This window comes from Crocuta crocuta, unplaced genomic scaffold, assembly GCF_008692635.1.
Source record: "Crocuta crocuta isolate KB4526 unplaced genomic scaffold, BGI_CrCroc_1.0 scaffold126, whole genome shotgun sequence".
Classification (NCBI taxonomy): Eukaryota; Metazoa; Chordata; class Mammalia; order Carnivora; family Hyaenidae; genus Crocuta; species Crocuta crocuta.
Genome location: NW_027531000.1, coordinates 2,919,424 through 2,946,817, shown reverse-complemented (window position 1 = coordinate 2,946,817; position 27,394 = coordinate 2,919,424). Strand labels below are relative to the sequence as shown.

Genomic DNA, 27,394 nt, shown 5'->3' with positions numbered 1-27,394 from the left:
CATTTAGGGGAACTCTTGCAGGCGGGAAACTGGTATCACAGAGAATCACCCCTGCTTGGGGTTCCGTTTTACTTTCACTTTGCTTCCTTTTGAAATTTAATCTGTGGTTCTACTGAAACACCCTTTAGACTGTCTTTCCATTTAAATATGAAGTCAGCATCTTTGATCAGAAGGCGTGTGCTTACTGGAATTGTGAGGATTTCCTTACTAACTCTCTTTATTTAGTCGAGTCAAAGGAAAAAAAATAGTATGCATGTTCCCCACAATTGCCTGGTTTATTGTTCCAGGAAGATTTGTTAGTGAGGTGAGGATTACTGTCAGAGAAAGGAATAAAAATGGTTTCAGGTTATTGATTTGTAAGAAGACAGGGTCACACATTCGCGCTTCATCTTAGTGTGCCTTCTTGATTATTTGATGACAAAAATGGGCTTTAGGGGCACCTAGGTGGCTTAGTCAGTTAAATGTCCAACTTGGACTCAGGTCATATCTCAGTTTGTGGGTTCAAGCCCCACATCAGGCTCTGTGCTGACAGCTTTGCATTCTGTGACTCCCTCTCTTTCTGCCCCTCCCCCGCTCACATTGTGTCTCTCTCTCTCTCTCTCTCTCTTCTCTCAAAAATAAATAAAAATTAAAAAAATTTTTTAAAAAGATGGGTTCTAGCTTTAGTAAAAAATAGTATTAATTAAAGCTGTGTGTGTTTTCTGTTTTCTTAATTCCTTAGTTATTCCAATGGAAACAGCTCGAGAACTTGTATTTCCGTGAGAAAAAATTTGCCGTTGAAGTTCACGATCCACGGAGGTGAGGATGACAGCCTTTTTTTGTATGGTCCTGGTAACTATCTGAATAACGCTGCCGGGAACATTCATGTGCAATTTTTTTGTGTGGACATACGGTTTCACTTCTGGATATACCTGGGAGGGGAATTGCTGGGTCAAATGGTAATTCTTTCTTTAACTTTTTGAGGAACTGCCACACTGTTTTCCAAAGGAGCTACTCCATTTTGCACCCCCACCAGCAATATGTTTGGTTCCATTTTCTCCACATCGTCCCTAACACTTGTTATTTTTAGCTGTGTTTTGGTTGCTTTATTATTATTATTATTTTTTTAATGTTTATTTTTGAGAGACTAGGTAAGAGAGACAGTGTGCGGGGGAGGGGCGGAGAGAGAGGGAGACACAGAATCAAAAGTGGGCTCCAGGCTCTGAGCTGTCAGCACAGAGGCCCCTGTAGGGCTCGGCCTCATGAACTGAGATCATGATCTGAGCCGAAGTCAAACGCTTAACCAACTGAGCCACCCAGGTGCCCCGTGGTTGCTTTTTCAACAGCCATCCTAGGGTGTACAGCGATAGGCCTTCTGGCTTGACTTTGTGTTTCCCTCGTACCTAATGGTGGCTGAGCATCTTTTGGTGTCTTTTTTTGGCCACTCTTGGTATCTTCTCTGGAGAAATCATCTGTTTGTATCCCTTGCTCACTTTTTAACTGGGCATTCCTGGTCACTTTAAAACAATAGTTGCCAGGTTATCGACATAGATTGAAGTCAAGATTATAGGCTCTCCAGGCTCCTCAGAGGAATTCATTATCAGTCCTCACTGTGTGCCTTTCAGACACGTTTATGGGTCTCAGAGGTCAGAGGGATGGGGGGAAACAGCTGTGAGAAAAAGATGACCCCAAGAGATAAGTCAGATTCCTACCAAGAACATGGTACCCTTCCCCCTTCCCTGCAGCATCTGCCTGCCCACCCCCCACCTTCCTTCTCCTTTCACTCTCTCCTCCTCTAACCCTTTCTCCTCTTTTTATCTGGCGCATAAGCCGTAGCTGGACCGGTTACAGACTTGCATATCTTCAGACAACATTATCATGTTCATCCTCTGATAATGTCAGAGCCGGACAAGTCAACCTAGGTCTGAGCTGTTCTTTTACCTTGGGGAAGGCGCTGCCCCTGCCCTCTTGGTGGTTTTGTCTTTGAAGTATTACCACATTTATCCCCAGCCCCTTGTGATGGCGACACATCCTGTGGTTTTTAACCAAACATCTAGTACAGCTCCTAATTTGCCTACGTCTTATCTGCTTTTGAGTACATGTGTATGCGTTTTTGAGCATGCGAGTTTTCTAAAAAAAAAAAGAGATTATCCAGGCGCAACTGGTGTTGTCATAAAAGGAGAGCATCAGAAGTGTGGTCCCTGTCGGCATCAGAGCGTGGCAGCAGAAAAACAATGAAGTAGATGCTTCGTGATAACATTACTCACTGGCTACATTTTGTGTTGTGCTGGGCCAGAGGTGAATAATTCAAATGCTTTCCTTAATCTTTTAGGATTTCTGTGTCAAGAAGAACCTTTGGGCAAAGTGGCCTCTTTGTGCAAACGTGGTATGCGAACCCTTCTCTCATCAAGTCCATCTGGGTAATGGCAATTAGTCAGCATCAGTTTTATTTGGACCGGAAGCAAAGCAAAGTAAGTAACCTGAGTGCTTCTATAGGAGCGGATGGGCCTCCCTCATTTACTTTGCATTCCAAAGATAAGCTTTCTCAGAAAAGACACAAGCACGTGGGGTTTTGCTCTTTGAGATTTTTTTAAACTTTATGAGCATTTTTCTTACATTTTCTTTACAATTTTCTTACATTTAAAGGGTGGGCAATATATAACCTGATTTAATTTTTTTTTTAATGTTTTATTTATTTCTGAGAGAGGCAGCGTAAATAGGGGAGGGTCAGAGAGAGAGGAAGACTCAAAATCTGAAACAGGCTCCAGGCTCTGAGCTAGCTGTCAGCACAGAGCCCGACACGGGGCTTGAACCCACAAACTGTGAGATCATGACCTGAGCCGAAGTCGGATGCTCAACTGACTGAGCCACTCAGGCGCCCCAACCTGATTTAAAAGTTCTAAGACTCGTCAACTTTTTGGCATATGGGCACGTGTCCACAGGTGACATATTCAGGTTACTGAATGAACTATACAGTGAGAGAGATTCGTGCGTGGTTATTTAAACATTTTAGCCGTACAGCCTAAGTCTCATATTTTTTTCTTCTGAAGTGTCACTTGTAAAAATTCTACATCGTCCTTTGTGTGACATACTTAGCCCATGGAAACTTAATCATTTTATCACTTTGAAATTGGTTCAGTCGAGTGACTTCTGTTTTGATGTTGCATACCTCTTAGGCAAAAATTCCTTCAGCCAGGAGTTTAGACGATATTGCCATGGACCTGACAGAAACAGGGACACCAAGGGTCTCCAAAATGGTGACACTGGAGGCAAAAAGTCAGTTCATCATGGCGAGCAATGGCAGCTTAATCTCTTCAGGTAACGTTTTGGGAAAGTACAAAAATCTTTATTTCACTTTTTTGGAGGAGTCATAAACCACTTTTCAATGCATTTTAGACCCATTATGCTGGGAATAAATAAGCATATCAAAACCTGCGGCATGCAGTGTAAACCAATTTTTTTTAAGTCTAAGGAAAGTAAAATTATAAACGGCTTGTATGAATAACACTAGATACAAAGGTACTGAGGGCTTAGGGCAACTTGAAAGGACCTTTTCTCCCCATCCATTCCAGCAGCTTCTTCTTCCCCCAATATTTAGTTTCTGATCCAGACACTTGTCTACGTCTCCACTTAAAATATAGCCAAACATGACTACAAGCTTCAGACCTCACCCCACCCCCACCTCCCAGTGTGCTTGCTGCCCCGAAGCCCTTCCTCCGCAGAAATGCTGGAATCTCTTATCACCAAGCGTATGTAACTTAACTCAAATGAATTTCCCCATCTAAACCCTATTGTCAACTCTTAATCTGAAGCACAGAGCATTCCTTTGCCTTGCTTGCTTGCTTTCTAAAAGGACATTCTAAACAGTTATCTCAAGAAACATCTTACCTCCTATCCTGCTCAGAAAATTGAAATTCTTCCTTGGGTGTGTCTGAAACATTAAGCATTTTATCGTCGCTTCTAAAATGACTGAGCCAAAATACAGAAGGTATATATAATTACCACGCTGCTGGATGCCCAGAAGCATGAGAAAATGTTCTCCAGTTTCCTTTTATTATATTCGGAAACAAGGAGAAAAGAAATAAGTTATGATTTAATAGCAGGTTTGACTTAGAAATCCTTTGTCCTTTAAAAAGGAAGGAAACATGCCTTGGATAAACCTTCCCTGCCCTCCCTCCCAAACCCTCCAGGTTCTCAAGACTCAGAAGTTAGCGAGGAGCAGAAGAGAGAGAAAATCCTTGAGCTCAGGAAGAAGGAAAAGCTCTTGCAAGAAAAACTCTTGAAGAAGGTCGAGGAGCTTAAGAAGATCTGTTTGCGGGAGGCTGTGAGTGTCGTCTGGGGCTTGGGGGACTCCTCACATTGTGTTTGACCCCTCCGGCCAAGGTCAGTTTTCCCCCTCTTGACTCGGCCCTGTTTTACAGGAGCTCACGGGCAGAATGCCAAAGGAATATCCGCTGACCGTCGGTGAGAAGCTGCCTCAGGTCAGAAGGCGTGTGGGCACCGCGTTCAAACTCGATGACAACCTACTGCCAAGTGAGGAGGTACGAGCAGCGGCGCTGAGCAGTTCTGTTAACAACAGGACAGAAGAGCTGACAGCTGAATGTGGTTGGCTTGTCCCTTGGGTTTTTGAGTCACCCCTGTACATTTTTATCTCGCGCTCCCCACTCGAAAGTGTTACAGTAGACCACGCAATTCTTTCTTTCATGCACAGTCCTGTTACAGTTGAGTTGTTTCTCACTTTTCTACACCTCCGCACATAGGGAGCGTTGAACAAGCCCCAGCTATTTGTAAACTGAGGAACATTATTATAAGAATTAAGAACTCCATCATTAGACCCTTCCACGTAAAGCAGAGAAGCCTTTGACAAATAAGTTGGCCCTTTCTGAAGTCTCATTTCCCAGGCCTCAGTTTCCTCATCCATAAAATGGGGGTAATCCTTGTTCTTCCCACTGAGGGACACAAGGAATATTAAATGAGATATTACATGTGCAGCATTTGGGTGTGATAGTTCCAGTATACAGTGTACTTTCTCATCTGCGGGTCGTCAGACAGTAGGACCCTGCTCCTGCTTCTTGCCCAAATTTAGCCATCTTGGCTTTAGAAAATGATAGCAGTTTCCATCAAGAATGGAGAGAGCTTTGCAATGTATAGATCATACCCAATCCTGAGCTAAGCAATGCACATATATTATTCTCATTTAAACTTTGCCATATTTTTACAAGGTAGATGTTATCTCCATGCGAAATGGAGATGCAGGAAAGAAAGAAAGAAAAAGAGAGAGAAAGATACAAAATGGAAAAAAAAAAAAAAAAAGAAACCTGTAAGTAGTGTTTCAGGGTCATGCAACCAGGAACCCCCAGAAAGAGAAATCGGACCCAAAAGTATCTGTCTTTAAAGCTGTGTGTGTTAATATAACAACAGTCTATGTCTGTGAATCTTAGGTTGAGAATCTCTCCTTGAAAAATGTCATCTTCACCCAACAAACTAACTGATTGCAAGGCCATTCGCTTCTTTAAAAGGAAAAAAGTCAGGGCACCTGGGTGGCTCAGTCAGTTAAATGTCCGACTTCAGCTCAGGTCATGATCTCATAGTTCGTGGGTTCAAGTCTCGCATTGGGCTCTGCTGACAGCTAGCTCAGAGCCTGGAGCCTGCTTTGGATTCTGTGTCTCCCTCTCTCTCTCTGCCCCTCCCCCACTGTCTCTCTGTCTCAAATATAAAATAAAACATTAAAAAAAATTTTTTTAAATAAAAGGAAAAAAGTCGGGTTAGGGATAAGTTGAAGTAAATAGATGAGAGAGGTTTGTCTTCCAGTGTTTGAAGATACCTATGCAGTGAACTTAGCAAGGTTTTATTCTCAAAAAGCATCTGATTTGAAAATGTACAAGAAACAGTATCATTGTATAAATGCAGGATCCTGCTCTACAAGAATTGGAGAGCAATTTCCTAATACAGCAAAAGCTGGTTGAGGCTGCGAAGAAACTTGCCAATGAGCCAGACCTTTGTAAAACCGTGAAGAAAAGGCGAAAGCAGGATTACATGGATGCCATGAAAAAGCTTCAGGACATCGAAAATGCGATAAATGAATACCGGATCAGATGTGGAAAGAAACCCAGCCAGAAAGCAACAGTGATTTTACCAGGTTCGTAAGAAGTAAGGTTTTCTGAGTCCCATAGTCGATATATCCTTGATGGTATCTAGCATGTCCCAGTGAGTTCATTTGGGATGAGGTAAAAGAAAGAACAGGATTAAAAGTAACTTTCTTAGGGTCACAATGATTTGGGACTTCAGTCTTACAAGTATGTGAACTTTGCGGTGACATTCTCACTATTGTCACACTACACTATTGCGTTGCTTAAATTTTCAAGATAAAGGAGCATTCATAGCCATATTGGTTCACGATAAGACAGATTCACCTTTAACTGGCCTGTCATTATAAGAAATATACTTGCCATCACGGGGTGGTAAGAGAGCTGGGCCTACCCAGGAGTTTCTCAAAGGTTTTTAATGCAAGGACCATACAGTTTTTTAATACCTACGTAACATTTGTGAGTAGATCTCTTACAGTTCCTGTCATGTGTGGGGGCTATTTAAAGATAGGGACAAATGTCTGTGATACAACATGAAATGCCGAAAGCAGGGTATAAAATTGTAACCACAATGTGATCCTGACGTTATATAAATAGGCACATAACAAAACCTGGTTGGGAAATATTTCAAAATACTAGTAGTTGTGGAATTTCAAATAACTTACTTTTTTAAAAATTCTTTTCTGTATCTTCAAAATTCTCACCATTATATACCTAAGACTTTCATATTCAGGGAAAAAGTACACTGAAAAATCTCTTTTAGATAGATTTCACATCCATTTGGCCTTACTTTATCAGGATGGTGTCTAGCCCTGATCACTGGTGGAAATATGCGAATATTTCTTTGATCCCAAGACTATTTTTTTCACATTTAAACATCTGTGAAATTTGAAAAATTTTTATACTGGATGGTGTATTACCATTACAATTGGCAATACTTTTTCATTTTTAAATAGTTCTATATCTTAGATTTGATGAATTATGGTAACTAGGCTTATAGAATATACTTGGGTTTAGGGCCGTGTGATTTATAAAGCAGAGGTATGGCGGGGNAATTAAAAAAAAAAAAAAACATAAAAAATTAAAAAAAAAACAGAGGTATGGCTTTTGGAAAGTGGATGCACAGACATCAACACACAAATGTTAGTCAGCTACGGCTCGAGAATTTAGATGGCTTTGACTCTGAATGAGAAATCCAGTTGGCCTTGGAGGTACATTCTGGACCTACAGAGATAGGTGATGAGCAGTGTGCTTAACTTTCATAACCATTTGTTGTGACCCATTCATCCCCAAACTGTGCAAGATTCAAGTGATCTCCTTTACAATGAGTGACATTTGGACAGCAGATGGTGCCAATGGTTGAGCATATTTTGGGTGGATTTTTTTTTTTTTTTTTTAATGTGCCTGACAGCTGACTGTACTGGCACCTTGCCTTCAAACTCTACTACTGTGTGTCCAATTAAAAGATAGTTTGCCTGGCTCTGATGGAGATTAACACTAGAGATCAGATGGGAGAGGTTTCCTTCATAATGGCCAAAAAGCATGTACTAAGGTGCTTTATTTGCCTGTAACGAGGCCAGGGCTCGATCCTGTGTACGAGATGATTTGCCAAGGGAGATCAACACATCTGAGAAGACTCTTCTTCCTAAACACGGGTTTAAACATTTGATGGGCATCAGTAATATTCAGGAGCATAACGGGCATTTCTGACCACCAGAATGCTGTGTGTCTAGGTAATAAAAGCGATAAGTATAGCTAACACTTATTGAGCATTTGCCCTGTGCAAGGAGCTAGGCTTTACATCCACTGTTTCATTGACTGCTCACCTCAGCACCACGTGCTACGTACTATTCATATTTCCTGTTCCATTTGAGCCAAAGAATGCTCAGAGGGGTTAAGTCATTTGCCCACGGTCTCACAGCCAGTAAGTGACAAAACCGAGATTTGAACCCAGGTCTGTCTGATCCATTAGTTCTCAACCACGCGCAATTTTGCGCCCCAGGGAACACTTGGCAATGTCTACAGGCATTTTTGGTTCCCAAAACTGAGTGCGGAGGTGCTGCTGATAGATATTGGGTAGAGGCTAAAGATCCTGCAATGCAAAGGATAGCTCCTGTCAGGAGAGAATTATCCAGTCCAAAATGTCAGCAGTGCCACATAGGCACCCGGGTCAAACTGAGAAGCTCATGCACCACAAAGTGTTCACCTATTAAGCATAGGCCCTTTTCTTCAGGGAGGAATCAAAACATAATTTATAGTAACAGATTTTCACGTGAAGGTTCAAGTGTATGTTACATAGCATTTAGTCTTTATGATGTGAATGGCATGATTTTTGTTTCCAGTTTGTTGGTTACAAGCCCTCCATGTATAGTATACAGTTTTCATCTCATGTGGAAGCTAGACTGAAAACGTGTTGAAAACAAAAATTCTCTTGAAGTCTGTTCCATTTTAAGAAATAGTCCACTGTCATATTTGTACAACTCCTAAGATGTTTATATCTTTGGTGGAAAATTATTCCATTTTTATGATGGGTGATTATTCTTAATTCGTTGCAATTAGTTATGCTTACTACATAAAAATAAGATGCACTCCGTGGAGAATTGTTTTTTGAAACTCACTGTAGGTATATAAATGGCCAGTTATCCTAAAGGCACTTATTTTTATTCACAGAAGACATAATTCCATCAGAGAACAGCTCCTTGTCTGACACGCCCACCTACGATGATTGTAAGTAGCTCTTCTTTGATTTAAAATGTTATATATTTTGAAATATTAAGACAACTTCTTTAATTAAGTAAGGTCTACATGTTGTTCTTTTGGGAAAAGTAGAAGCAACTAACTTAGGCGGAATAGTTGGGGAACAGAGATTAGGATTAACTTCTATCCAGGTTAATTCAGCATTAAATAAAACGCAGTACCATACAAATGGCATGACTATTACTCACATAATAGTAAATAGGTTCCTCAGTAAGGGCTTGTGAGGCTCTGTAGGATTTTTTTAATAGAATTTTTATTTTTACTTTTTTAAATTTTAAGTATGCTCCATGCCCAATGTGGAGCATGAACGCATGACCCTGAGATCCAGAGTTACCTGCTCTACTGACTGAGCCAGCCGCTGCCCCTCTATAGGATTATTTTTAAACATTTTATCTTGAAGTCATTACAGGTTCACTGGGAGTTGCATGAAAAATACAGAGTCTTTCACTTACCTTTTCCCAATGGTGACATATATATTTGGAGTCTAATCCCAAATCAAGAAATTCAGTGTAGACTTTGGTTATCGCTGTATTCTGCATAGCTAGGAGTTTATTTTATTTTCCTTAGGAAGAAATACACATTTTGGAAACTGGGTTACATGTCACTGTGTTGGTTTGATAGAGGAAGGCTATTAGTATTGGCCACATTTCATGATGGAATGGATTTCATATCAAGTGACAGTATTTCTTTGTAATCCTTTGTGCTTAAGTAGAGGAGTGGCTATCTGAATGATATGATTTAAAGAATTCTGCGAAACTGCTACCCATACTGTTGTATCTCCCGCAGCCCCACCCTACCCCAAATTTTATGGTGCATGAAACTCCACCATTCCAAAATTCTTTCTTTGAGCTAAAATTGGGTCATGCTTACCATTCCCCTTTGAAAATGCAAATGTTAGTGAGGGGCATAACAAGTCTCTAATAACTCAACGTAAATCAGTTATATTACTTTCAGTGATAGAATGAGCCTCTCTGGTTGACCAAACAGACTGAAGAACTTGAAAGGTGAACAAAAGTGATCCTCGCCAGCTTCATAGGCCAGCTTCCCTTTGGCCTTTTACACGCTAGGGTTTTTCGTTGTTTGGGATGGGAGTTCTTTTTTCTTTTTAAAATTTTTTTAAACGTTTATTTATATTTGAGAGAAAAAGAGCCTGAACAGGGGAGGGCAGAGAGAGAGAGGGAGACACAGAATCCGAAGCAGGCTCTAGGCTCTGAGCTGTCAGCACAGAGCCCAACGCAAGGCTCAAACTCTCGAACCGTAAGATCATGACCTGGGCTGAAGTAGGCCACTTAACCAACCGAGCCACCCAGGCGCCCCTGGAGTTCCTTAATACTCAACTGAATTGGCAAAAGTTGATTCAGGCCCCACAAGAGTACAGTTGACCCTTGAACAATGTGGGGGTTGGGCTGGCCACACCCCCTATAGTTGAAAATCTAAGTGTAACTCTTGACTCCCTCCAAACTTAACTACTGACAGCCTACTGTTGGTAGAAGCCTTACCATTAACTTAAACAGTCAATTAACATATATTTGTTATATGTATTATATACTGTAATCCTACAGTTAAGTAAGCTAGAGAAAAGAAAAGAAAATGTTATGAAGAGAATCCTAAGGAAGAGAAAATACATTTTCAATATTGTACTATATTTAAGAAAAAAAATGTAAGTGGACCCATGCAGTTCAGACCTATGTTGTTCAAGGGTCAGCTCTATTCAGCAATTTCTTTTTTCTAGTGTATAAAGTAGAAAAATAAATTTCCTGAAAGTAACGTACTTCTAGCATCATCTTTGGAAAGACCCTGTGTTCACCAAATCTTCTGATTTGGGTGGTTTTTGTTTTTTTTTTTTTTTGAGTGCTGGCAAGGTATTTATTAACTTATTTATTTACCTACTTATTTATTCCTTTACTTATTATAGCTGACACCTTCACTCTTACTGGGCAGCGACCAAGTTCAGTACCTCATTCTCCAAGAATTCTTCCCCCGAAATCTCTCGGAATCGAGCGAATCCATTTCAGAAAGTCATCCGTCAATGAACAGTTTGTGGACACCAGGCAGTCCAGGTGAGAAGTCACATCATCCGTATCCCCACAGCCATGAGCTCTTTCCTTCAAAATGGCTGACCCTTTTTGGGGTAACCCTATTTGTCCTTTCAAAAGGGATTATCGTGTAAAACCAAAGCATAGAAACTAACCCCATCATTTGCTGTTGACAGGAAGTGCAAATGTTTCTTAGCGATCTTTTCAACGCATTTGGCAGTTTCCTATATTGTAAAGTCTGTTTGATTTATGTTAGGTTCTAGGCGGCATTGTTTAGTCTGGTTTTGGATATAGTGTCCAAAGTTTAGTTTCATGACCCATACTCTCAGGAAACTGTCATTAAATATCACTCCATCAGTGCCAGTGACAGAAATGACTTCTAATCTTTCAAATAGAAATGAGACTTCAACTCATTTTAATCTGTAAAATAGATGATACGACTTTTTTCTCAAATGTCTCAGGTAAATACTATCAGGGCAATAACAGCAGATTGTAAAAAGATGACAGACTGGTGATTCTCAGACTTTGGCTACATGGGTCAACACTATTAAAGAAAGAAAAAAAAAATAGGACCCAAGATAGGATTACCAAATGTTTACCCTCCCTCATCAGAATGTTCAAACAAAAAATACTCTGATTTCATGGTGAAAAAAATGACATGTAAATAAAAAATACAGCCATTGTCATAAAAATAAGATGATGAAGTTAACATTTTGAACACTAATTATATGTCAGACACTGTTTCCAGTGTTTTAATATGTGTGAAGAAACTTAATCTGCACAACTATCCTGGCAGTATGACTACTGTCATTACCTTTCACAGATAAGTACACCAAGCACCAGAAAGCTTGAATGACCTGTTGGGTTCATCAGCTAGTAAATGTTGGAATCAGGATTTGAACCTCAGTAGCCTCACTCCAAAATCTGTGATGTGATTTTACCTACTACGTTATACTGCATCTCAGCAAAGGTGGAAGTTTCTCTTAAAATAAAGGAAGATTGTTTAGATTAAATAATTCTTCCTTATGAAAGTAAAGCTGGCACTTTGTTGTCTTTCTCATTTCTCAAAGACCAGTGACAGCCATTATCACCTGTCAACCCCAGTTGTTAGCAGTTAGAACTGTTGCCTTAAATAATAGAAATCCGAGTGTCTAGAGCTGTGCCGGCTAATTGAATCAAAACTAAATAAAATGAAAAATTCACTTCCTCAGTCATGCTAGCCACATTTCAAGTGCTAACGGGGACTTGTGAGCTATTGGCCATAATATTGGACAGCACAGATATAGCACATTTCTGTCACTGGATAACACTGGACAAGTATATTTATTATACTAGGGAAAACAAAGCTAATGTAGCAAAAGGAAAAATTATAACCGGAAATCTTATCTTAAAAATTATTATACCTACTCCCTTAATTAATAGCTTAAGATGGGTTTGCTCTTTGATCCAGCAATTTTACTTAGAGGAATTCTTCCTATTGAATTAGTTAACTACAGGACACTCATCACAACACTGTTTACATTAGTGACAAACTGAAAATAACCCAAATGCTCTACTAGTGGATTGTTTAAATATATTGTTCCAAGTCCTTTACAGTGGAATGCTAAACTGTCATTAAAATAACACTGTAGATGAATATTAACCAACACAGAACAGTAGATAGAGGAGGTTTAAAGAAAAACTTTTTTATGCTTATTTATTTTTGAGAGAGAGAGAGAGTGCACCAGCGAGGAANTGTAGATGAATATTAACCAACACAGAACAGTAGATAGAGGAGGTTTAAAGAAAAACTTTTTTAATGCTTATTTATTTTTGAGAGAGAGAGAGTGCACCAGCGAGGAGGTGCAGAAAGAGAGAGGGAGACACAGAATCTGAAGCAGGCTCCAGGCTCTGAGCTGTCAGCACATAGCCTGATACGGGGCTCAAATTGTGAGATCGTGACCTGAGCCGAAGTCGGATATGTAACCGACTGAACCACCGGGTGCCCCTGGTTTTTGTATTTTTAAATAGTTGGGGAGGGGAAATCAAAAGCAGTAATATTCTGTGATGTGAAAATTATATGAAATTTGACTTTTAGCATCCACGCCCAAGCTTTACCCATACACAGTCATTCCCATTCACTTACATCTTGTCTACACTGCTTTTGTACTTTAGGGACAGAGTAAACCAGTCAAGACAGGGCCATCTGACCAGCAAAGCCAGAAAGATTTACTATTACTTTCTTTACAGAAAAAGGCTTTGCTGCCCCTGCTCTAGTTGTTTGGGTTTTTTGTTTGTTTTTCTTCTTGTTTTGTTGTTTGCTTGCTTGTTTTTGAGAAAGAGAGGAGAGAGCATGAGCTGGGGAGGGACAGAGGGAGACAGAATCTTAAGCAGTTGCCATGCTCAGCACAGAGCCTGATGTGGGGCTTGATCCCATGACTGTCAGCCGAAATCAAGAGTCTAACACTTAACTGACTTAGCCAGCCAGCCAGCCCTCTAGTTGCTTCCAATCTCCTTTATTCAGTATGCTCCTTAAAAATTTCTTTAAAAAATTGTTTCCTTCCCTTTGTGACTCAGAGAGACTACTAGTGTTTCCCCTCAAACTCATCTAGGACATACCGGGCTACTAAACCACAAAGATACCCTTCCCAGTTTGCTCCTCTGCTCCCTTCCTTCAGTTTCCAGTAAATTTCACATCACCTTATGATGTTTGCCAGACATGTTGGGAGGCTCATCATTTGTGGAATTCTTTTTACCATCACAGGGAAATGCTGTCGACACACAGCAGCCCTTACAGAACCCTGGAGAGGCGACCCCAGGGAGGACGGAGCATGCCCACTACGCCGGTTCTTACCCGCAATGCCTACAGCAGCAGCCACTTGGAGTAAGAACTCTTCCTTCCAGTTCCTTGGGCTCTGCCAATTTTTGCTTCAAAGTTTTGCTTTACTTTGTTGTATTTTTTTAATCATTTTAAGGGACTTAATGCAGCAGGACTATTTTATGGATCTATATTTTCAATATACTTTTCCTTTTAAGTTTATTTATTTTGAGATGGAGAGAGAGAGAGGGAGAGAGAGAGAGAGAGAGAGAATGAGCAGAGAAGGGGCAGAGAGGGAGAGGGAGACAGGATCCAAAGCAGGCTCTGTGCTGACAGCAGAGAGCCCAACATGGGGCTCGAACTCATGAACTGTGAGATCATGACCTGAGCTGAAGTCAGACGCTTAACCCACTTAGCCACCCAGGCATCCCTACTTAATGTACTTTCAAGTACAAAGGAAATGTACTTGAAACTATACTTTGTTTGAATAGATGTTAGATTTTTTTGTGTGCCTTGACTTTTTTCCCAACCAGACATCACCATTTGTTATTTAGTGGTAAGGATGAAGATGATGACAACGATGAAATTTTGAAGTGTGTAGTGAAGGTTTTGCTAGCTATTTTAGATGCACAATATTATTTAGACTGCACAACAAGACTAATTGTAGATATCAGATACCATTTTACCCCCTCATTTTCCAGAGGTGGAAGCAAGATTGAGAGAGGTTAAATGTTTTACCCAAGCTGGCACAGCTCGGAAATGGCAGAGCCATGACTCAGCCCAGATATGTCTGGCGTCCAAGCCAGGCTCTCCCCCATGCCATGCTGCCTTCAGCCTAGTCTGTCTCCTGCTATCCCGTTGGAAGAGAGGAACTTCCAAAGACCTGTTGGGTTTTTGTTCTTTTCAGGCTTTGATACAAGTTGTGCATCATCAGTTTATCTTCCCTACCCTCAAGTAAGACTGTGGATTAGATAACTGATAGAATCTGGTTCTTTTCTCATTTGGACCATGACAGTGAACTTGCATGGGAACCAAGGGATTGTGTGAACAAAAAGATTCTCTTGGGTAGTCACCTTTGGAAACCTTAAATGTTTTCGATTGTTTGTTTGCTTGTGGGGGGTGGGAGGGGCTGGCAGGGGGAGGGGGAGAGGGAATGGGAAAATCTTAAGCAGGTTCCACCCCCAGGGCAGACCCTGACACAGGGCTCGGTCTCACAGCTGTGAGATCATGACCTGAGCTGCAATCAAGAGTTGGTTGGACACTCAACTGACTGAGTCACCCAGGCAACCATGGAAACCTTAAAAGTTTTATAGCAATTCGAGGGTGATTAAATCCTTCAACCATGTGTTTGTGTTCTTAATTTCTGTCCTCCTTTCCTTCATTCTCTGTTACAAGTTTGCGTTTCTCCTCTTGCAGACCCGAGTCTTCTTCCCAGCACTGCCGCCAGCGGAGTGGAAGCCTTGAGTCTCAGTCCCACCTGCTGTCTGAGATGGACAACGATAAGCCATTTTTCTCCCTCTCCAAATCCCAAAGAAGCAGTAGTACAGAAATCCTGGATGATGGGTCTTCCTACACCAGCCAATCAAGCACAGAGTATTACTGCGTGACGCCTGTTGCTGGCCCCTATTACACTACCCAGACTCTGGACACTCGTGCCAGGGGCCGGAGAAGGTCCAAGAAACAGAACGTTTCGACTTCAAATTCAGGAAGCATGCCCAACCTAGCACAAAAGGATAGTTTGAGGAATGGCGTCTACACAAAGAGTCAGGAACAGCCTTCTTCTAGTTACTATGTTGCCGGGTACACGCCATATGCAGAGTGTGACCTTTATTACAGTGGTGGCTATGTCTATGAGAATGACACTGAGGGACAGTACAGTGTCAATCCTTCCTACCGGTCCTCGGCCCACTATGGATACGAACGCCAGAGGGACTATAGCAGGTCCTTTCACGAAGACGAGGTCGACCGGGTGCCCCATAACCCATATGCAACTCTCCGGCTGCCCAGGAAGACTGCTGCTAAGTCAGAGCACATCACCAAAAACATCCACAAGGCCTTAGTTGCAGAGCACCTGCGTGGCTGGTACCAGCGGGCCTCTGGACAGAAGGATCAGGGCCACAGCCCCCAGACCAGCTTTGACTCGGACAGGGGGTCACAGAGATGCCTGGGGTTTGCTGGGCTGCAAGTACCCTGCTCTCCGAGCAGTCGAACATCTTCCTACTCTTCAGGTAAGAGGATGGCCGAGGCACTTGCTACTCAGATTGAATTTACGTCATGCTCCCGGCCCACCTGCCCCCTGCTAAGCTCCCCTCTGGGACCATGGGACCAGTACCCAAGATCGGGAGACTGGTAACCATTCTGGGGAGCCCCAGTAAGAATTGCCAACTTAAAAACCATTCTTCTCTCTGGTTTTCCAGAGAACACAGCCCACAGGAGTCCAATGGAGTGAGTTGTAGATTCGAAGGCAGCAAATATTCACTGAGCACCTACTCTATGCCTCCCTGTGTTAGCGGCTTGCAAATATTGTGTCTTTTCTAGGTCTTTTCTTGGTAGCCACATCTCATAAAAGTGTTCAGGTCATTGATGTTTGATGTGTTCAAAAATAGAATAAACCCTTCAGGTGAGCAGAAAACATTAGGATTATACACTCTTCCCTGTTCGCCAGCAGGAACTTGATCCTCTAAAGGCAGTTTGGTTTGAATGTTCAGGTAGCCACATGAGGCTCCTAATAATGATGAGGGGAGCCAGTATTTAGTAAATACTGTCCTGGCACTGCTCTAAGTACTTTGCATGCCTTGACTCAATTCAGTAATCATTTAGACTCTACATTATGGCTGATTGAAGGGATTCTCAATGATAATTTGGATTAGAGATATTCCCTTCAGGCATTGACTTTGGCCCCTCCCCCCACTAAACCCCATTTCTCCCAACTGTGCGAGCTACCCTCCATAGAGAAATGAGGAGAAAGAGGAGTTTCCTTTATCCAGCAAACAAGCAGGCATATCCGAGATGCAGAGGAGCCAGCGTCAACCCAGTTTCTGGCCTTGAGGAGCACACAATCTAGCAGCCAGAGGAATGTACACAAAGAAAGCACTTTTAAAGCTCTACAGCCTTGAACTATGTAAAACCTGAGGTCATGCGTTCTTATCCCCCCTTTCAAGCCTGACCCCTTAGTAAGACAGCACATGGATTCCCAAATCATTGAGTAATAACCTGTGAAAACTGTGCCTTTAAAAGTTTCATAAGCTTGTTGACCGGAGGCATTTCCATGGAGATTTCTATTTGGGTTTAAGGTCTCTTCTGTTTGTGTAGGACTTTGGACTTCCGCTAGGGCTTTCCCACTTACTACCACATCTAACATACGAAAAGCCTTCTGTCATTTATTCCTCGTGATTTATGGCTCAGGTCTAGAGAATGCCTTTCTTCAAGCTACAGTTCAGGGCATTGAATGAGAATCTTTCAGAAACCAAACCTGGGAACAGTGTTAGAAAGAAAGAACCAAACAAGGAGGGCGTCTGGAAACCCACTGGGGCACAGAGCTGGGGGTAATGCCTTTTTAAATAGGCCAAAGAGAAGCAAGTGCACCTCCAAACCATAGTGTTACTAGCACTTGGCTCTCTGTCTCCTGCGAAAGTAAGAATGGAGTCAATGTTTCCTGATTCAGATCCAATAGGAGCCTACCTGGTAGCAGCAGAATTTGGCCCCACAGACCAAAAAGCATTACATTGTGGTAAGGAATTAGAGGGATAAAATTAGACCTCCTAGAATTACCTTTTGGAATTTTCCTCATTCCTGTCTACATTTAATAGCTACAAAAATGTATTACAACAGACATGCACCCACACATCATGGAGAGAAAATTTCCTGTCATTTGCCAAATTAGGGGTTTTGTAATTCCAGCCAGCTGAAGACCCTCTTGATGACTCAGTTTTAGTAGAAATGACAGCCACCATCTTAACCTGGGCCACACAGCCTACTCAGTGTTTTATGTGCACTATCCCATTTAATGTATGCAACAGTGCTGTACAGTGAGAGTTGTCATTGTGTGCATTACGATTATCCTAATCTTGCCGTGGAGGCAGTTCTGGCTTAGCGAGTTGAAATGACCCTGCCCAAGCCCCAAAGCTGGTGTAAGTGCTGGAGTGGGAATTCTACCATAGCTCTGACACCTTCACCACCAAGCCCGATAGCCCCTGACTCAGAGTTATGAAACATTCTTAGAAACTCAGAGTGAGAGAATTACATCTTTGAGTCAATACCTCATGGTGTCCAGGGCCACAGAGGAGTTTTGAAATGAATCTTTCCTACACTGGTCACAGGGGCTTTGTGGGTGTGAGAAAGAAGAGGCGGAGGGTGGCTTCTGGAAACCGGAAATGGAGGGGAGCCAGAAGGACCCACGAGCAGTGTGGGTCTTGGCCCCCAGCCTGGCATTGTGGTCACCTTGCTCATCCTCGGCATAGGGCAGGACTTGTTTTAGAGAGAGAACAACAGACGCCAGTGCTCAGACATTTACTGGGCTTTGTTCCTAAATTCTGCCCTTGTATTGATCCAGTTCAGCCCCTTCAGTAGAGCTAATTCTCTTCTTCCTGAAATGCCTCCTGTTCTGGTTACCTTCCCCACCCCTTCCAACACACACTTTTTTTTTAAAGGCATAAAAGTATGCATTGATTCTGCTAATGGCTTATGTTGCCTTGGGCCAAGGAATAGTCTTGTCCCAACAGGTCAACTTATGGAGTGCTTTTCTGCCAAAGGACTCCCAAGAAACTCAAACTCATCACCTTAACTTTACAAATAAAGCCTTATATATCTAGCCACCATAGCCCGAATGGAAAGACTCTCTTCGTATATGAGAATTTTTTTTCTACCTGTCTTTTAGGTTTTTTTATAGCATGCCTTTCAATTCACTTTATTGTCATTAATAATGATATCAATGATAGTTACCATTTTGGGGGTGCTTACTCTCTATACTAGACAAAGTGTTAAATTTTCTCATATATAACCTTATTTAATCATGATACTGTCCCTATACAGGATATATATGTATTATCATCCCTTTTTTACAGGTGAAGAAACTGAGGCTTAATGAGAATAAACTATTTGCCCAAGGTCGCATGGCCAGTAACTGACTATACTAGAATAGGAAAGAACTCCGTTGATTATTACCATTGGCTCTTAATCTCTGCACACAGATAATTATAATGTACATCTAAATGGCCTAAACAGTCTTCACTTTGAATATTCCCACTAATTCTGTCTCTTTCCATTTTTATTTGTAGTATCTTCCACAAATGCTTCTGGGAACTGGAGGACCCAGATGGCTGTAGGGCTATCTGAATACGAGACACCGGCACATTCTTCCTACACCAGCTGCTATGGCAACATCTATAATCCTTTGCCCTCTCCAGGCAGGTGAGAAAGCAATGCTTCAAAATTCTACTAGCCTATTCCTGGTCAAAAGAATTCAGGAATTCTGTTTGACTTTATGAATGCTCAAGGGTCACAAGAATATAGCCAATAGGCAGAAACAAGCTGCCACCTGCTTTTATAAATTAGGTTTTATTGGAAAATGGCCATGTTCATTCATATACCTGTTATCTATGAATGTCTTTTGTTTTCTTTTTTTAAATGATTATTTATTTTTGGAAGAGCAAGAGACAGGGTGAGCAGGGGAGGGGCAAAAAGAGATGGAGACACAGAATCCTAAGCAGGCTCCAAGCCATCAGCACAGAGCCTGATGCAAGGCTCAAACTCACAGACTGAGCGATGATGACCTGAGCCGAAGTCAAATGCTTAACCAACTGAGCTACCCAGGCACCCCATATCTATGGCTGTTTTTGTATATCAGACCTTTAAAGAAAATCTTTCTTCACTCCTAATCTAGATCATTCATTTTAGACATCTGGACATTAAAATCTGTGTCTGAAAGGTTTTTTTTTTTTTTAATTGAAGCACTTAAAACCGTAATATTGGTATATCCATTTAAGAGTCTTCTGGAACCTTGTAAGAAAAATATCTCTACCCCAGAAAAGGTTGTCCGTACCAAAATTCCTCATAGACAGTTGGTAGGCTTGATTTCAAACATTTGCTGCCTTTTTATGTCTGACCTTGTGTTCATTAAGAAGCTACAGACCCAGCCAGCTGTCCTATTTATAATCATGGTTCTTTGTAAACATTTGTACAAGAACAGTTTGTTAAAATGTAATCTTAAGAAAGATTGCAAACTCGGCATTACACCTTTTTTACTTCTTTGCATATGTAGGATGAATTAAGTTTGAAGAGGTCATTTCTTCCAATCACTTTTCCCAGAGTATAATTCACATCCATGGTGTCAAGAAATAGAGCATTTTCTGTTTGTTTTTATTTAAATTTGCTTTAGGCCAAATTGCTTCAGGCATAGGGAGACTTACGCAGATAATAACATTTAACAGTTCCTATCCTGTTGATTTTAAGAGTTTAATTTCTTGCTTTCCTTTTCCTTTTTAATTTCAATTATTTAAATTCTGGTTAGTTAACATATATGGTAAAATTGGTTTCAGGTGAACAATTTAGTGATTCATCACTTCCATACAACACCCAGTGCTCATCACAAGCACCCTCCTTAATACCCATCACCTATCTAGCCCACCCCCCACCCACTTTCCCTCCAGTAACCCTCATTTGTTCTCTTTGGTTTAGAGTCTCTTATGGTTTGCTTCCTTCTCTCTTTTCTCCCCTTCCCCCTACATTCATCTGTTTTTTTCTTAAGTTCCAGATATGAGTGAAATCATCATTTAATAAATTACTCAGTGTTATAAGCGAATTAGAGGTATTCAACCCCCAAAGCCTTATTTTTCTTCTCTGTGTTCAGTGAGAGTTTTTCTTGGCTGAAACTGTTGGGCCAATTGTCTTACCTCCACAAAGGGTGTGCTCAAAATAGAATTTTAGTGACAACATACCTCAGAGGACTTCAAATAGCTTGGGTTTCTGTAAATAATACTTGGAAATGAATTGGGAGCGAGAACTAAAATGGCTTTGCCCCAGAATTGGAGCTGAAGTTTTTCACTTCAGCTCTCATCATTTTGTAGAGTTCATTTGCAAATAGTTTTCCTGTTTGTATACTTTTACTTTCCTTTTTTGTTGACGGAGTTAGAAGTGACATAAAATAATCAGCACATAAGACGGTTCTAAGATCCTCGACACCACTTTCACTGGACTCAGGAAGGTACTAAACATTTTTAGAGAAAATGTGTGTTTCCCAATTGTGCCTTTCTATTTCAGCCAGCCCAATATGGCTTGACACGGGAGTCTGATGTCAGAGGGGTGGTGATGTACAGGAAATTAGAGACTATTTCAAGATCCCTATTGTGTGCGCACACACGCACATAATATGAGCTCATTGTGGAAGCTGAGGAAAATAATAAAGGGCTAAATAAGTAGGGAATAATTTACTTATAATTCCACCATCTAGAGATAGTCTCTATTAGCATTTTGACACATTTCCCCATTTTTCTGTATCTATTTTAAACGTGATTGTATATAAACTTATATATAATTTTGCATCTTTCATTGTGTATGAAATCCCAGTTTATTACTTAATATCACAACATGTGTATGTTCTCATATTTTTTAAACTCATTAAGCCTTATTTCTGAGGGGATCAACATGATATTCCCCTCAGTAAATATGCCATGCTTTATTTAACAGTTCCTATATTTTGAATTTTTAGATTTTCTTTTTTGTTCATTATAATTCATTGTAATGCTACTATTAACATCTTTCTACAAAATATTTGTCTCAATTCCAGATTATTGCCTTAGGATACATTCCAATAAGTAGAATTAATGGATTAAATTGAAAAATATATTTTTTTAAGCCCTTGCTTTCTGGAAAGATTTGCCAATTTACCCTCCCAGCAACAGAGGTACAGGTGTGCTTATTTCCATCTAATTTGCCTATTGAAGAGTTTTTTTTAATGTTTTTATTTTTTACTTTTGAGAGAGAGAGAGAGAGAATGCGCAGGAGCGCATGTGAGTGCGCAAGCAGGGGAGGGGTAGAGAGAGAAGGAGACAGAGGATCCAAAGCAGGCTCCATGCTGACAGGTGAGCTCGATGCATGGCTTCAACTCACTAACCGAGAGATCATGACCTGAGCCAAAGTCAGACGCTTAACCAACTGAGCCACCCAGATGCCCTAAGGATTTTTTTTATTACACCCCAGAATGATCAATTTAACTTGACCTATTACAAGGGAAGTATAATAACAGCCGTCGACCAAGTGTTAGAAATTTGTTCTAAAATTGTGTTATTTTTGATGGACACATAATTTTTAAAATAAGAGAGAAATTTAGTTTCAAGATAAAGATAAAAACTTTAGGGGCACCTGGGGGGCTCAGTCCGTTAAGCATCCGACCGACTTGGGCTCAGGTCATGATCTCACGGTTCCTGGGTTCCAGCCCCGCATTGGGCTTTGTGCTGACAGCTCAGAGCCTGGAGCCTGCTTTGGATTCTGTGTCTCCTTCTCTCTCTGCCCCTCTCCCACTCACACTCTGTCTCTCTCTGTCTCTCAAAAAATGAATAAACATTAAAAAATTTTTTTCATAAAAAATAAAAACTTTAGACCTGCCCTTATGTTAAAGATTTGAGTGTTTTTTAAATAAATGAAGTATGTATTATTTGAAGATCCTTTCTCCCAGGGTACGAATTTATACCAATAAGAATTTGTTTCTAGGTCTGATGTGGTATAATTGTCAGTGGGATAAACTTTCCAGAATCATAAATGTTGAAGTCTCTTATTATCCTACCTAGTATATAATACAGTCCAGTTCTTGGCTCTATGCTGCAAACTGTGTTTTCAAATAACTGTTTTTCTTTCACTTCCTGTTTTCCATTGTGCATCCTCTTCCTTATCTAACTCTACCAAAACTAGGCAAAACCGAGGGCCTCTGTCCCGGAGAGTGGTTGTGTCTCCAGAAATGAGATCAGTTTTAAATTCTCTTTTGCTAAGTGTAGCCAGCAGTAGTAAGTACAGCCCTTCAGATCTGTGTGTTGCTTCTTGCTTAGCAGGAGTTTTGCTCGCTCTGACTGATGTGTGGAACTATGGAAATATGACTTTGTATTTTATATTAGATGAAAACACTAAATACCTGCTTTCATGGAGTATTTCTTTCCAAAGCTCTTTCTTCTTCCAATGACTTTTTAATCCTTTTTACTAAAGAAATTTAAAATAAAAAGAAACCTACTAACTATCTAACCTATTCTAAACTACTACTGTAGGAATGAAGTTTTGCTGATTGGAATGGTTTGTATAATATGACGCCTTCATTTGGATCTACCCTCCAAATATGCCTGTGATTTTTATATGTGATGCTGTTTCCAGTTTACTCTTGACCGATACACTGTACAGGTGTAAAACATGTCCCTAAGTGCCCCTTCCTGTCTCTAAATATATTCCTTTGTTCCTGAGGATCTAGCATACTCCCTTAATTTGAAGAATACTTAAAATGTGGCTGTCAGAAATACTTTTAAAAAGTTAAAAATATGACTCTCACACAAAGAAAGTGGGCGTGTGTCAAAGATTTATTTAACCCATTAATGAGAGAACTAACAGAAAGGTAAAGTTGCTTCCAAGACAGTTCAAAAGACTGAATTCAACACACTCAAAGATAAAATAGTAGAATAAGATTACAGAATTAGAGTTAACAAAAAACAAAACAAAACAAAACAGTTAGTGGCTCACGGGGCAATAAAACTTTAACCATGATCGTTTTATACTAGACAGACGTTATTTGTGTTTCTCTCAGACAAAAACCCTACAAATTTACATGTAACTCACCACAATCTGGGTCCTAATCAATGGTAAATGAAAGTGAGACAAAGGAATATCTCTCCTGAGAATTAAGTACACCTTGCATGGGCCTTTTCGACACTGCTCCTCCAGTAGGTCAAGGAAAGAACACACAGTCATGCTTTGCCTTATTTCCAAGTGTTGGATATTGTCTTGACAGTGCTTTCTACTAATTCTTTGAGTAATCTTTGTACTCTGGGAATCACAATGACCACAAGTAACAACTTTTCTGGTTTCCTTTAATAGACAGTACACAGAGATCAGTCAACTGGACAGTACGGATGGAAACCAGTTGGAAGAAAGCCTGAAAAGTAGGGAGCAGAGACTCTTTTGGCATGAAGATTCAAAGCCTGGAACATTAGTCTGAACTGCACTTGGACCCCTTGACCTAGCACCGCATTCTCACACTAGTGTGCCTTGCAAAATGTGTTCGTCTTCCCAGAAAGCGATTTGGCTTTAGAAAACTAAAGGCCTCAGAGGTTGAAGAGAGGACCCCTGTTGCCCTGGAAGTGAGTCACACTCTAAGGCCATGTGACAGCCCCTGAACCACATGCCTTTCCAACTCCAGGCACTAACCTAACAGAGCAAGGTGGAACCATTGCCGAGGACAGCCTCCACCTGTATCAGTAGCAAGCACTTGTTAAGGGAATAAACACTGTTGAAGGCAAACCGTAAAACTGTGAAAAGTGCGTTCAGGGTCTCCCATAGGAAGGAAGTTTGGGAAATTTCAGAGCACAATTCAGAATGACGAGACAAAGGAAAACGAGAAGTCCTTCGTCCTTGTTCACCATCAGAAAGTTTGGATTTGTGAGCCGGTGAAGAATAACATGCTATTTCTACGTGGACGTGAACAATTTAGACAGTATTGGAAAATTACTTGAAGAGAAGCTGGATTTTCATGAAGTTCTGAATGAGTGTAAATGTTTTTAGGATATTATAAAGAGTGATGGTTTTCATAAGCACCGTAAAATGGGTTCCGTAAAGACTTACTGCCGTAGCATCCTGTAATATAACTTTATGGTAGCAGATTGGGGAAAACAAAGCAGCCCCCTGAATAATTGACAAACTCTGCTTGGAGAATTTTCTAAGGTACAATATCACTGGGCTCCTTTCTTCTTTCTACACCAATGGCCTGATGGGTTACTATTCAGGCTGCTAATTCTCCAACTTGGCTGTCATTTGAAATGGCAGAACTGACACGGAGAGTTTTTTTCTAATCAAGAGTTTGAAAAAGTATTTTAAGGTAATACAGAAAGAACCCAAAACAAAACAAAATGACAAAACAAAAGCCACGTCACTTTTGATGGATTGTGTGCCTTAAAATGGTGAACGTTAGAAAAGTAAGCATATTGTCCTGATTCCACAGAGGGTTCTAAGTCACCAAGTGACAAAAACAAGATTAGTCATTAAAAAGGAGAAAACACAAAAAACACAAAACTCCAAGCTGCAGTAGATTTGATTATGAGGCTAAAACTACCTCATATTTTACTTGGAAGAACTAATTAGCTATGGTTTATGATTCCATTGATCTTTTTTGTCATCTTCACTCTGCTTCAATATTCCATAAAGGTGCTCCCTCCCCCACGTCCCTCCTTTTATACAGGTTTCATGTTCATATTGTGAATAGAGAAGTTTCTGAACAACTTTTTTGGAACATTTTCTATCTATATTCCAAAGCATGTAATATATACATAAAGATGATTTGTTAAAAACTGGTCCTTAGTCATTTGTATCATTAGAAATGAAGTTTGGGTAAAGAATTTGGAACAAAGAAGAAGACATGCAAAAAAATAGTAACTTATTCCTTTTTGCATATTTGTATCGCCTTCTAGAAACAAATACTTTTGCATATTCTTTTACTGTTCTGACTTTTTAAGACCTATTATTTTTTTACATAGGTCAATAAACTGAAGGTGTGCTACTGAAAATGTTTACGTATTCTTCCATTACATTCAGGGTTCATACAAAGCAGTTTTAAGTGCTCTACTTCATGTAATCATGTTGGACAAGATTGCAGATTTTTAGTTATAGTATTACCATATTTTACTGATGCCAAGATGCACATATTTTCATATTTACATCTTTGAAATCAGGATGCATCTTTTGATGGATGGCATGCTCTAAATGAACTGGCAGTGTTTTTTTTTTCTTTCTTAGTGCTGCAAAAATGATGCTGTGTCTTACAATAAAGTTGTCTTAGAATTGATGAAATACGGTAGTTTATTGCCTCACTGAGGATGACAGATGTGCATTTTTAGGCTTCCCAATCTCGTGAATGTTGTTTATTTGTAACAAGTCATTCATCCTAGTTTTGTAGAATCGCAAACGGGTCTTTTAAAGTCAAGAAAATGTTTCTTCTGACATGTATTTATCCTGCACAGTGGGGAGAAGGGAATGGGAAATGAAACATGGGAAGACCTTAATATTTCCGTGCAAGTATCTTAGATGGAAATAGCCTTCTTCTGTTCAGGAAATGGAATGCTCAGAATTGCAAGTGGGCCTTCAAAGAACACATGGAACTTGGCTCCCAAATGTTTAAAGAAGGTAAAGAAATAGAAGCACTGAAGGCTTACTGTATGATTTTCTTCCCCACTGTCTTTTTAGGAAAGCCTCTCTCAACTGCATTTTTGGTATATTTATTAATAATCAGAACATGGCAGAGGCAAATTGTTCAACATAACACATTGATCCGCTTCTTATTACACTTATGTCATATAGTCACGATAAAAATCTAAAATTCAAACACAAAGCAAATATATAAGATGAGAACCTAATTGTGCGCTGGGAGCCTAACATTCCAGATGTAAGAATTATTATTTTTTTTCAGACGTGTTAATTTATTTTATAGTAGTTCAGAGTTTCTTCGATGCATAAAGTAATTTTTTAATACAGCATCATATTACGAGTACGGTTTACAACTTGTTTCTTCACCGAACATATCTTGGGCTTCTGTGTATCAGTATATATTTTGATCTACCTCATAAAGATGTATATTTTACCAGGTGGATTTTCTAAATTGCCTCACCTTCCTTACTGTTTATATTTTTTTTCTATATTTCAGAAAATTCTTCAAATTTCTTTCTTGTACTCATAAAAGCTTAATGTTACCAGCAATAAAGATTCCAAAATTGTCTCAAACTATTAAGTTTGGCCTGTTCTTAGGAACAAAGGTTCAGACTAAAGAATTCCTTCGAATGTTAGTCCTTAAGAGTCTTCAGAAGAAGAATAATGACTACTGTCAGGAAAGTGGAACATTTTGGATTATTTTCTAGAGTACTTTCAAAGGATGAGTAATGAAAGTCAAGTTTTTAAAAATGTCAACTATTGTGGGCCTACAGTTTTGTGAAGAAAAGTAAAAATGAATTACTAAGGAAAAAAGTTAACTTAAAAAAGGAATTCCTAGAGAAGTGGAATGAAACAGATACAAAAATACACTCCTCCTGCTCATTATTACACTCATCAGACAAAACGATTCTGTCAAGTTGCAGGGCACCTGGGTGGCTCAGTTAAGCATCTGACTCTTGATTTCAGCTCAGGTCATGATACCATGGTTGGCAAGATGGAGCTGCACATCGGGCTCTGAGCTAACAGTTCAGAGCCTGCTTGGGATTCTCTTTCCCTCTCCTCCCCTGCTCACTCTCTCTCTCTCTCTCTCTCAAAATAAACATACATTTTTAAAAAACCTACTCTGTCAAGTTGCAATCACAGTTTCTAAACAAAGACTCTTACTTTCTGAACTTACCTTGATCTACATTCCAGTAACAGAGCTTCTTAACTCCCCTTTTAAAAAATTATCCCAGAAACAGACAGTGAGGGTGGAGGGGCAGGAGGAGAGAAAATACCAAGCAAACTCCATGCTCAGCATGGAGCTAGATGCAGGGCTCAATCCCACAACCCTGGGATAATGACCTGAGCCA

At 40.3% G+C, this 27,394-nt stretch overlaps 1 protein-coding gene across 1 annotated transcript in view; it reads left to right on the top strand.

The window, feature by feature from the left end:
- FRMD4B (FERM domain containing 4B) overlaps positions 1 to 26,579 on the top strand; it is a 122,827-nt gene extending 96,248 nt beyond the window's left edge. The window contains exons 12-23 of the mRNA XM_077770613.1: positions 722 to 798; positions 2,312 to 2,450; positions 3,156 to 3,297; positions 4,170 to 4,303; positions 4,401 to 4,520; positions 5,890 to 6,118; positions 8,736 to 8,792; positions 10,738 to 10,882; positions 13,602 to 13,721; positions 15,072 to 15,883; positions 18,932 to 19,064; positions 23,724 to 26,579. Coding sequence (XP_077626739.1) covers positions 722 to 798; positions 2,312 to 2,450; positions 3,156 to 3,297; positions 4,170 to 4,303; positions 4,401 to 4,520; positions 5,890 to 6,118; positions 8,736 to 8,792; positions 10,738 to 10,882; positions 13,602 to 13,721; positions 15,072 to 15,883; positions 18,932 to 19,064; positions 23,724 to 23,844 — 2,229 coding nt within the window. The 3' untranslated portion in view covers positions 23,845 to 26,579. The remainder of the gene's footprint in view (positions 1 to 721; positions 799 to 2,311; positions 2,451 to 3,155; positions 3,298 to 4,169; positions 4,304 to 4,400; positions 4,521 to 5,889; positions 6,119 to 8,735; positions 8,793 to 10,737; positions 10,883 to 13,601; positions 13,722 to 15,071; positions 15,884 to 18,931; positions 19,065 to 23,723) is intronic.
- Positions 26,580 to 27,394: the final 815 nt, after the last annotated feature.